This window comes from Podarcis pityusensis, assembly GCF_964106645.2.
Source record: "Podarcis pityusensis genome assembly, chromosome: 2".
NCBI classification, from domain to species: Eukaryota; Metazoa; Chordata; class Lepidosauria; order Squamata; family Lacertidae; genus Podarcis; species Podarcis pityusensis.
In genome coordinates, this window is record NC_138029.1 from 108,901,118 (window position 1) to 108,913,660 (window position 12,543).

The window sequence follows — 12,543 nt, forward strand, 5'->3', positions numbered from 1 at the left end:
TCCCTTCTACCTAGAGAAATTGCCTTCTGCAGAAAACCTGAGCACTTTTAAAAAAACTCTTCCGAATAAAGATAAGGAAGCGCCGGCGCTTCTCGTGCAAGTTCTGCAAGCATCTAATTTTACGTCTGCACTGCGGGATGCCTCCTTTGTGGACGGATGCAAAGAACCCGGAGCTTTATTTCTTTTACATAGGGTTGGGTGGGGAGAGAAAGTTTTTTTCCACCCTCCTTGGGGAAAATGGTGCTCACCAGCTAATTTCCCTAATTTTGATTCCCCGACAGAGCTAAGGCTGCAATCCTTGCACACTTAGGTGGGAGTCAAGTCCTACTTCACCCTGAGGGGCTTAGCAGGTCTTCTAAGCAGACACGTGCCCACGATGATAATGCTAAAACTCAGCGCGATCCCACGATCAGAGGATCTCCAGAGTCTTCAGGTCTTGCCCAGCGCTGCCTGCAGATGCATCTTGCAAGTGGCCACTTGCTTCTCGCCATCAGCCCCACGAGAACGAAATGCGCAGGCGCCGTAGGACTTGCCCCAGCAAAGGAGCGAATCCAGGTAGCGCCTCTGGAACGTAAAGGAAGCTTCCGATTGGTCCCGCATTCAGCCAATCGCGGAAGAAGCCTCATGGAGAGCATCCAGCGTGCAGGGTGGCGTTCGAAAATCTTGGTGTGTAAGGAGATCGCAGCCCTACTCAGAGGAGTCTGTAACCTGAAGCATTTGTAACCTGAGGCATTTGTAACTCGAGGTCCCACTTTAGCTGTCATTTCTGTGACTGAGGCAGGGAGAGATTTTACTTTCTTGGGCTCCATGATCACTGCAGATGGTGGCAGCAGCCACGAAATTAAAAGACGCCTGCTTCTTGGGAGAAAGGCGATGACAAACCTAGACAGCATCTTAAAAAGCAGAGACATCACCTTGCCAACAAAGGTCCGTATAGTAAAAGCTATGGTTTTCCCAGGAGTGATGTATGGAAGTGAGAGCTGGACCATAAAGAAGGCTGATCGCCGAAGAATTGATGCTTTTGAATTATGGTGCTGGAGGAGACTCTTGAGAGTCCAATGGACTGCAAGAAGATCAAACGTATCCATTCTGAAGGAAATCAGCCCTGAGTGCTCACTGGAAGGACAGATCCTGAAGCTGAGGCTCCAATATTTTGGCCACCTCATGAGAAGAGAAGACTCCCTGGAAAAGGCCTTGATGTTGGGAAAGATGGAGGGCACAAGGAGAAGGGGACGGCAGAGGACAAGATGGTTGGACGGTGTTCTCGAAGCTACCAACATGAGTGTGACCAAACTGCGGGAGGCAGTGGAAGACAGGAGTGCCTGGCGTGCTCTGGTCCATGGGGTCACAAAGAGTCAGAGTCAGACACGACTAAACGACTAAACAACAACAACAATGTAAAGTACCCCAGGCTACCACGGGAGGTAGGCATAGCTGTCAACTTTTCCCTTTTCTTGCGAGGAATCCTATTTGGAATAAGGGAATTTCCCTTTAAAAAAGGGGAAAGTTGACAGCTATGGAGGGAGGGCAGTCTAGAAACAAGTATTTTATTTTATTATTTCATAAAAGTTATGCACCCCTTGATTGTTTTAAAAAACAACAACCCCCAAAACACCTCAAAGTCTTTTACAAAAAAAGATAAAAAAAAATATTATCCTTAGGAAAACTTAGCAAAAATGTAAGGCATTTGAAAACAATAGGCTGAAAACAGATTAAGACCCGCTATTTTATTTCATACATATGTGAACAATTAATAAAAATCCAAACCCTGCCCCCCATTTCCACAAAAATTAGAATTTGCCAACCCTGGAGATTGTAAAATATACCCCAGGAAATAACAAGGAATATACCCCAGGAAATTGTTTCATTCCCATTGCCTCTTCAGACCTAAACACCAGCTGATGTGTCCATCCAGCGCTTTTTCTGGGGGGGAGGGTACACAGGGGTATGCATACCCCTAAACATTTTGTGAATCTAAGTTTGGCCTCATTGAGGGGCAGTATTTCAATATGAGCAGGAAAATGAGAGTACAGTGGTACCTCGGGTTACATACGCTTCAGGTTACAGACTCCACTAACCCAGAAATAGTGCTTCAGGTTAAGAACTTTGCTTCAGGATGAGAACAGAAATTGTGCTCCGGCGGCGCAGCAGCAGCAGGAGGCCCCATTAGCTAAAGTGGTGCTTCAGGTTAAGAACAGTTTCAGGTTAAGTACAGACCTCCGGAACGAGTAAACAGTGTGGTACAGGGGCAAAAAATACTATTGTAATTCTAGGTTCCATCATCATAAGTATAGAGCCCACTTTCGCCTTTTTAATATCTGTTTGAAACCCCTGGTGTGTACTGTGGTTGATACAAAAACAGAGAGAAGCTTCAAAGGAGGTCTGAGACTTCACACTAAGTTCCTTTGCCGGCATTCTTTTAAAAGCACACAGGATTAATTCAGCAAGCAATTTGTACAGACGCAAGATGGCGTTAGTTATGCCATATACAAACAGAATAAAGAAACGTTTCTGAGACCCCACACTATTAGACAGCATAAGGAAATCTTTGGTGTAATTCATAACTCACTTGACTACAAATTGGTAATGTTTGCAGATGATATTCTGCTAGGTGGGCAGGAGCAGGGACCAAGCAACGGGAGCTCACCCCATCGCGGGGATTTGAACCGCTGACCTTCTGATCGGCAAGTCCTAGGCTCTGTGGTTTAACCCCCAGCGCCACCTGCGTCCCTTATCACTCCTAATTACTTTTACTCAAATAAGGCGGTGTGTTCCTATGCTTTCACACATCTACTCAAGTGATAAAGCCACATCCCAACCACCCCTTAGGCACGCATGAGATATACCCTGCCCAAGCTTGCTGAGGTGTCCCGATAAACCATAGTCCAACAGCAATCTGCTCTGTTTTTGGGCATTCTAACCACAAGCCAGTAAAGATAAGTCTCTAAGTGAGTCTGTGTTTTCTGATCGGCAAGTCCTAGGCTGATCGGCAAGTCCTAGGCTCTGTGGTTTAACCCACAGTGCCACCTGCGCTCGTCCAAATTGGAGTTGATTTTAATAGGAAATAACTTGTTGGTTTAACCGTTTAAACAATACCAATTTCATATTTGCATAAAGGTAAAGGGACCCCTGACTGTTAAGTTCAGTCGCGGACGACTCTGGGGTTGATCTCAGTTTCGACCACACAGTGGGAAACTGTTTTAAGTACTATAACAAGGGCATCTCTGGACCTTAAATTGAGGCTCATACAACAAAAAATAATATTTAGAATATACTGGACCCCATTACGTTTGTTTAAAAAAGGGCTGTCTAAGGTATCTAACTGTTGAAGATACAATAGGGATAATGCTTCTCTAAAACACATGTTTTTTCATTGTCCTATATTGAAAGATTTTTGGCAGAACGTAACCGAAACTATCAATAGAACCGTACAGAACAACCTTACATTTACAGAGCAAAATATCCTTTTGAATTATATGCCCAGCACATGGAACCTTCCAAAAGGACAATATGAGTGGACTCTCCATGCCCTTACTACGGCACAAAGACTGATACTGAGGATTTGGAAAAATAAAAATGTGTCTCCCTTCTTCGATTGGATTGAAGACTTATACAAACTCGCAACATATGAGGAACTTGCATATAAATGCAGACTTGCCATGGACAAATTCAATGATATTTGGAATCCATTCTTACAAATACATTAATAGGTTAAGATCTAGTGAAGTACAAGAACAACTTTGTAAAGTACAGTGGTACCTCGGGTTACATATGCTTCAGGTTACATACGCTTCAGGTTACAGACTCCGCTAACCCAGAAATAGTGTTTCAGGTTAAGAACTTTGCTTCAGGATGAGAACAGAAATTGTGCTCCGGCGGCACGGCAGCAGCAGGAGGCCTCATTAGCTAAAGTGGTGCTTCAGATTAAGAACAGTTTCAGGTTAAGTACGGACCTCCGGAACGAATTAAGTACTTAACCTGAGGTACCACTGTATACAGTTTTGGGGTTCTCCCCCTCCCCCTCTTTACTTTCCCTTCTACATGGGTGCTGTTTCTCTTTTTCTTTCTCTCTCTTTTATTTACGACTCACCACGTTTAGTGCACATATAATTATGTACTTTTCAATAAAGATGTCTGGGGAAAAAGAAGTATAGTGTCCAGATCGAGGGAAGTAAAAGTCCCACTCTATTCTGCCTTGGTCAGACCACACCTGGAGTCCTGTGTCCTTTTCTGACCGCCACAATTTAAGACGGATTTCAACAATGTGGAAAGTGTTCAGAGGAGGCCGACCAAGATGATCAAAGGGTCTGGAAACTAAGCCTTATGATGAATGGTTGAGGGAGTTGGGTCTGTTTAGCCTGGAGCAGAGAGATTGAGAGGTGATATCTGTCACATGGAAGATGGAGCAAGCTTGTTTTCTGCTGCTCCAGAGGGCAGGACCCAAACCAATGGATTTGAATTACAAGAAAGGAGAACTTTCTGACAGTAAGAGCTGTTTAACAGTGAAATGGACTACATTGGCAGGTAGTGGAGTCTACTTCATTAGAGGTATTTAAGCAGAGGTTGGATGGCCATCTGTCAGGAATTCTTAACTGTGACTTCTGCATTGCAGGGGTTGGATTCGATGACCCAAGGGATACTTTCCAACTCTACAATTCTGTGATTCTAGGTGGGTGAGAAAGAGAAATAAGTGTATATGTTAATGACAGAAGTTCAGAAATGCCGTCCAGAGTGGCTGGGGCAACTCAGTCAGATGGGCAGGGTACAAATATTAAATTATTATAATAATATAGAAATGAGCAAGTGGGGGGGGAGAGCTCCTTGTTTGGGGTTTACTTTATGGCAGTTTCCTGTATTCATACGTAAAACTCATTTGCTATTGTAGGGAGGACTGAGTAAATCCAAAACTTCTACACTTAATTACAAATTTCTACGTTATGTCTAAAACATATCATGGATATATCATTATTGAAAGGTTCAGCAATTAAGGGTTAACTTTTTATTTACTTTTTCAACTTACAGCCTTGGAGAATGACTTAAGTTCACACTGCAGAAAATTAAAGTCAGAACAAACTCAACAAGTGATGCAATTAGATTTGGGTACTGACTTGAGTTTGGGCCATGTTCTTTCACAGGTGTGTAAGTCTTACTAATTGGATGTAAAGTATCCTGAGTATTATTTATCCATTTCTGCCTAGAGAGAGAGATATTTGTAATTAAGACCTCAGAAACATTTCTCTTAGTAATAGCAATGCCCTGGATGCAGAAGTGATAGAATCAATACAAAGTTGTTATTGATGAAAGCTGAATTTTGCAATGGAGATCCTGGAAACAGTGGGGCCTCCATTGGAATTTAGTAGCAAATAGACTTTGGATTTTCTCCTACCATGAGTTCCAGGGAAAGCTCAGCCTCCAACATCTTAATATGCCTGGAAGTATTCTATACCTTTACACAATTTTGTCTCTTAAGCCTGCGTCCTGTTTCCTTTAGGTAAAAGGTAAAGGACCCCTGGACAATTAAGTCCAGTCAAAGGCGACTACGGGTTTCGAGTTTACATCTCACTTTCAGGCCGAGGAAGCCGGCGTTTGTCCACAGACAGCTTTCCAGGTCACGTGGCCAGCAGGACTAAACCACTTTTGGTGCATTGGAACACTGTGACGGAAACCAGAGCGCACAGAAACACCGTTTATCTTTCCCTGCAGTGGTAGCTATTTTCCTACTTGCATGCTTTTGAACTGCTAGGTTGGCAGGAGCTGAGACAGAGCAAATGGAGCTCGCCCCATTGCGGGGATTCGAACCGCTGACCTTCTGACCGGCAAGCCCAAGAGGCTCAGTGGTTTAGACCACAGCGCAACCCGCAGCAAGTGATATCCATATGCAAAAGCAGAGAAGCACTAAGTTGCCAAGCACCTGCTAATGAAAAATTATTCAAGTACATTTTGCTTGTGCTGTAATCCACGTTAATTAAAGTCTTGGGACAGTCTTCCCTTGGGTGATGCAGGCAGAGTTTCACTTTTTAAACCAGCTTAAAGTGCCCCTCACAGCAAAGCAATGAATAGAAGAGTTCAACCATCATACCAGAGCAGGGCTGTAGATCGTTTTGAAGTTACACCGATGCAAAGATCAGAGACCACTTTCTGAGGAGCTGTGGTGATACTGGGTCATCTCAGTGCAATACTCAGGATTCACAGTGATACAGGTAAATATTTGATCCAACACTCCAGAACACAGCAGCAAAAAAGATCACTTAGACCACGGGTAGGCAAACTAAGGCCCAGGGGCTGGATCCGTCCCAATCGCCTTCTAAATCTGACCCGCAGATAATCCGGGAATCAGCGTGTTTTTACATGAGTAGAATGTGTCCTTTTATTTAAAATGCATCTCTGGGTTATTTGTGGGGCATAGGAATTCGTTCTTTTTTTCTCTCTTCAAAATATGCAAGGTCTGAGGGACAGTGGACCGGCCCCCTGCTGAAAAAGTTTGCTGACCCCTGACTTAGACAAGTGTTTTACTTCTGTTTCCTCTAAATGGGTTTCTTCCCTAAACCTTCCTTGGAATTATTTTCATCTTGCATGTATTCTGTCAACATTATTGGGATAATAAACCTTTTGTGATGTTACAAATGCAACATTCAGTGTATTATTTCAATTCATTGACAATTATTGGGACATTCCAATGCATATCAGAATCTTATTTACTTGATGTAAATCCTTTCATTCATGCACCAGCGTTTTGAGAACCTGAAAGCAAGAATGAGTTGGGCAGTGATGACAGTGAAGTCCTAGACATGTTTACTCAGAGGTGGGCCCCACTAGGTTCAATGGAGCTTACTCCCAGGTAGGAAAGGGCAAATCTGTTGCTTTTGGATCTCAAAGTTTCTCGTTTTCCCAGTTTAAAATTCAGTTCTCCACATTTATGTAGCAATTTGTTACAATACCTCCTCCTGAAAATTCATCAGCATTTTAGTACAAATTTCTCCAGATTTTTGCACCCCCCCCCAAAAAAGGTTTAGGGGTAGTCTCATTTTCCTACTCCTATTGAAATACTGCCCCTCAATGAGGCCAAACTTAAATTCACAAAATGTTTAGGGGTATGCGTACCCCCAGAAAAAAGCACTGGTTTTGACTAATACACACATTTGTGCAAACAATTTCCCCAGTATAATGCTTTTTCTATACTATTTAAACCAATATGCATTTTAGGGCAATTTCCCTTTAAAATATGCCATTTGAGATATGATTCAGGTGTTGGGGGGGGGGGGGGAGGATGCTCTGCAAAATTCAAAGACATGTGAATTTTGACAGATAGGTGTGCTTTGGTTCACATATTGTTTCAGAAAGTCTGCATTAGGTAGTTTAAAATGCAAACAAAATCTAATTCCTCCTCTATCCCTACTCTCGGGTAAATGTACATGGTATTATAGCTCAAATGCTGTGTTTATACCTTTGTTTTGCGAACATTCACATTTATTAGGCAATTAAAGATGTTTTCCTTCTGCCATTCACCTTGTGCAGGAGAAGAAATTATGTGATGCCAAGGGAATACAAGACTACTGTTTGCAGAAGTTCAAGATCTTTTTCTCTCTAAAAATAGCAGCTAGTTACTAACATGTCTACCCAGGAGTAAGTTTGATGGAATTTAAAGTTAAGTGTTAGGATAGCAAGCCTAGCTTTATATCTTCTTCAAAAGAAGAATGTATGAATGAGCTTTTCCTTTTTTAAAATTTGTCAATTATTTTTTGTTGATTTTTATAAAAACAACAAATTAAAAGCAAATTAATTCAAATTTAAAAGAAATTCAAATGTTGGCTTCCCAACCCCTTCCTGGTGTTTCTTTTCTCTCCTTCCTTTGCTGCTCACAATAACATAGGTAAAGGTAAAGGGACCCCTGATCGTTATTTCCAGTTGTAGCCGACTCTGGGGTTGCGGGGCTCATCTCGCTTTATTGGTCGAGGGAGCCGGCGTACAGCTTCCAGGTCATGTGGCCAGCATGACTAAGCTGCTTCTGGCGAACCAGAGCAGCGCACGGAAACGCTGTTTACCTTCCTGCCGGAGCAGTACCTATTTATCTACTTGCACTTTTGATGTGCTTTCGAACTGCTAGGTTGGCAGGAGCAGGGCTGAGCAATGGGAGCTCACCCCGTCGTGGGGATTCAAACCGCGTCCTTCTGCTCGGCAAGCCCTAGGCTCTGTGGTTTAACCCCCAGCGCCACCTGCCTCCCACAATAACATACTTCCCCTAATTTCTCTTCATTCCCCATCTTTCTGAATTTTCACTATCTGTGCCTGTTTTAAGTCCAGCTTAGACTTTGTTTAACTATAGCAGGTCCCCAGTTATTCAAGTATTCTTCCTTTATCTACCCATATAAATCGTGAAGGAGCTTTTCCTTTGAGTTTCGTACCAGGAGATAAAACTGAGCTGACTGTGAAATGTGGAACAAGCAAGCAGCCTCCTGATGGTTTTGGTCAAGGCAAAGCTGGTGTTGAAGGTTGACTGGGCTGGGCCAAGGCCCCTCATCCCAGCTGAAGGGGCTATTGATGCCTCCTGTTCATATCTGCAAACTGCTTGCTTGCTTTCCTCTTGCTCTGCCACCCCAGAAGGAATGACTACCCAAACTACAACAGAGGTGAGGAGGGGGAGAAGCTGTCACTGCCTGCTTGCTCATTGGCTGCTTCTGACAAGTGAGCAGGGGGTGCCAGTTGCAAGGCAAAGGAGCAACACCACCTGCCAATAATTGTGGCGAGTGGGTCAGCTTCCCATAATATACACATTTTTGTGTGCGTCTTGGTTGGCTGAGGAACAATAGCCCCAAATTTGGAGAAGTTTGCATTTTGAAAGGTAACTCGGTTTGTATATTGGTTCAGCGAAATCTGACTTGATCTCCTTGAAATGGCGTTCTTATGCCAGACTTTTGCCAGCACAAGACTTCCTCTCTGCATGGCCTCCCAGATGAATTCCAGAAGGTTGGGTAGGGAACCCAGAACAGAACACAATGAGGGGAGAGGGAGAGGAAATCCTGTTGCACAGGTGGAACTCCTTGCACAATCAGGATGATAATAATAATAATAATAATAATAATAATAATAATAATAATAATAAAATAATAATAATAATAATAATAATAATGGTTTCCCCAGCCACTCTGGGCAGCTTCCACAAAGACCAAAAATACACTAATATGTCATACATTAAAAACTTCCCTGAACAGGGCTGCCTTAAGATGTCTTCTGAATGTCAGGTAGTTGTTTATCTCTTTGACATCTGATGGGAGGGCGTTCCACAGGGCGGGTGCCACTACTGAGAAGGCCCTCTGCCTGGTTCCCTGTAGCTTTGCTTCTCGCAATGAGGGAACCACCATAAGGCCCTCGGCACTGGACCTCAGCGTCTGGGCAGAACGATGGGGGTGAAGACGCTTTTTCAGGTACAACCTCATTGGCTACAATCCTCTGAAATCAATGGCCCTTAAGTGGGCCTTCTCTGAGTATATACTTTTTCTATAAAGGTGACCGCAATTAGCAAAGATATTTCCTACATAAATTTCATTCAATTATGTTTAAAAAATAATAATTCAGTTGGGGTTTTATTGGGTGTGTGTGTGTAGAGAAGCTGTCCATTTGTTGATGCTCAGTGAATTAGCCATTCGATAAAAGAAAAGAATATGTAGAAACGTCTAAGATTTTGTGGCTTTGTTTCTCTTCCAATTGTCTCCTTGCATTTTCAGATCTCAGGAGGTCAGATGAAACGAGAAATGGGACATGGAAATGGAACATCACAGACAGAGTTTGTTCTCCTGGGCATTCTAAGCCAAACAAAGCTATCAACTATTTCGTTTGCTGTCTTCCTATCGATGTCCATGGTTGCTTTGCTGGGAAATAGTCTCCTCCTGGCTGTGATCCAGGTGGACTCAAGTCTTCAGACTCCAATGTATTTTTTCCTCAGTCAGTTGTCCTTCATGGATATGTGCCAAGTCCTCGTCATTGTTCCCAGAACAGTAATGGCTTTTGTAACAGAGTCCAAAACAATTTCTCTTGTTGGATGTGTGGCCCAGATTTTCCTTGTTCTGAACATAGGAGGAGCAGAGTGCCTCCTGTTGGCTGTCATGTCATATGACAGGTATGTGGCCATTTGCCGCCCTCTGCAATATGCAGTTCTCATGAGAAGAAAATTATGCTTAGTCATGTCAGCCAGTGTGTGGATTTCATCTTTCCATTATGCATTGATGAAAGCGATTTATTTACTAACTCTTTCATACTGTGGATCAAACGTGATAAACCATTTTTTCTGTGAGTTCCACGTCCTGATAAAGTTGTCCTGTTCAGATACATCTATCTTTGAAACAGTGTCGTTATTAATTGGTAGCCATTTATTGCTTCTGTTCCCCTTCTCCATCATTGTGGCCTCCTACGTATCCATCCTTCTGCAGATTCTGAGGGCTAAGCGTGCAGCGGAAAGAAGCCACAAAGCACTGGGCACCTGTTCGTCACACTTGTGTGTGGTAGCCATCTTCTATGGGTCGGCCATCTTGCGGCACCTAAGGCCAGCCTCCTCCTACTCAGCAGAGAGGAACCAGATTTTTGCTGCATTGTGCACAATTGTCACCTCGACTGTGAATCCTTTTATATACAGCCTGAGAAATCGGGATGTACTAGCAGCATTAGGGAAACTATTCAGGAAACTGAAAGTACTTCCGTAAAAATATTGGAAGAGCCCTTCTGGATCATGTTGATATTTGGAGTTTTGGTGAAGGGACAGGATACCCAAATCCTGTCTGTGAAATCACCCCAGGCCTCAATAATCACCCCAGGCCTCAAAACTGTCCAAAATTCTGTTTCTCTCTTCTAAAAATCGACAGCTAAAGCTTTCCTCTGCTTTTCTCACAAGATGCTGTGCATAGGCAAAATGTTACTTTTATCAGTACAAGGGAGCTTCAAAAAGGCTAATGAATAGACTCTTGTCAGTGCCAAGCATAAGCAGGCCTGGGAACTGAATCTTATCTCATTCGGTTGTAACATCTTGAACATGCTGAACGCAAGGCTTCTCATCCCCCTTTCCTGGGAAGGGTGCCAAGAGTCCAAAAAGAGTCCCAAGACAAGAGCTTTCTGTTCATGCTCAGGAAACCCAACATGGGGCAGGACTCCTGAAGAGGAGGAGAAAGGGGAGGGAACTGGAAGGGGAATATATGCTCTGTGCAAATGACTGTGAACCCGTGCTTGTTTGTGAGTTATCACACTTGCTCCTTCTACCAGTTCATGGATGGTAGAAATAAAGCTTTTTCTCCGAAACTATTCCTTGAGTGTCTGTTGACTCCCATTTCCCTCTCCCAGGTGCAATACTTTTTCCCACCCGAGGGCAAAGCCTCATAAGGCTACATTGGAAATTGCAAAACAATAAGAATAATTAACTATGCACCTATGTTTTCTATCAGTAAACACAATTAAAAACACAGCAATCATAATCGTAGATGACCTGCTCTACATACAGGGACTAAAACTTTATTAGCATTTATGGGTATATATTTCCATGATGATTGTTCCTAGTGCAACCCCACACCCCAGCTATCTAGAAAGAAAGTCGTACCCTTTCATTACCCTTTCAAGTTTTAATGGCAGTACTCCAGATAAGTTCTACATTGTGTCATTGTCCTATCTACAGTGGAACTTTTCACACACTGCCTGAAAAGTGTTTAGGAAGCTGAGACCCTATTTCATGGTGTGGCGTTCGTACGGAGCCCCCGGTCGGCTCACGGACTATTGACCCGTACACCACTAATCCGCTGCCACCAACCAGGTCCTCCCTGGTAAATCACTTAGTCTCGGTCAGTTCTCAAGTTAACCACGAAGATTGTAGTTTATTGCAAGCACAAAATAAACTTTAATTGCATTCGAAACACTGTTAACCCTTTTACCCTCCTAGTCTTATTTTATCCTGTCTCTAACTCTTCTACCTCCCCTCACACAAGAACCAATTGTACTAACTGTCTCTCTATTTCCAACTGTCTGCCAACTGCTTTCCCAACCGCTCCTTCCCAACTGTCTAAACCTCTGGCTAAGCCCTTTTAAAAACAGGTAGGCTCCGCCTCTGGCTTTTCTATTAGTCTACCTATTAACTCTTTCTCTTCCCCTGTACAGACATTTCCAAAAGAACGGGCAAACGGCACCCATGGAAACACCATCCTTTCCAGGCATGGGTTGAAGCGGTTTCTCCTTTGCCCTGGCACTTCCCTCCAGAAACTCACCCTTTAGTGCTACATCAGAGCAAAAGTCAATGCGGATAAAGCCCAATGGATGCTTGCTCTGATTCAGCAGTAAATAGAGAGCATAAAACCACAACAAAGACCATAAGAAGAGCCTGTTGCATCAGGCCAATGGCTCATATAGCCTAATGTCAAGTTCTCACAGTGGCCAACCTTATATCTATGGAAATCCCACGAGGAGGACCCAAGCAGAAGAGCAGAAAGGCAGTTTCCAGAAGCAACAGCCAACCTTGAAGAGTTGTGGAGCAGGGGTAATCTTAAATATGGGTATTGTGTTATGTTGTATGAA

The 12,543-nt window shown here is 43.3% G+C and overlaps 1 protein-coding gene across 7 annotated transcripts in view; it reads left to right on the plus strand.

Moving 5' to 3' along the window:
• The first annotated feature begins 8,240 nt into the window (after nt 1–8,240).
• LOC308469934 (olfactory receptor 2Z1-like) overlaps nt 8,241–12,543 on the plus strand; it is a 29,038-nt gene continuing 24,735 nt past the window's right edge. For 2 of the 7 annotated variants that reach the window (XR_013982156.1, XR_013982157.1), the window contains exons 1-3: nt 8,241–8,627; nt 9,723–12,066; nt 12,400–12,491. Coding sequence is in view for 1 of the 7 variants with exons in the window: in XM_080993053.1 (XP_080849179.1) it covers nt 12,383–12,505 (123 nt within the window). In the remaining 6 variants the exon portion in view is untranslated. The other 5 variants (XR_013982155.1, XR_013982158.1, XM_080993055.1 and 2 more) reach the window with 5 other exon arrangements.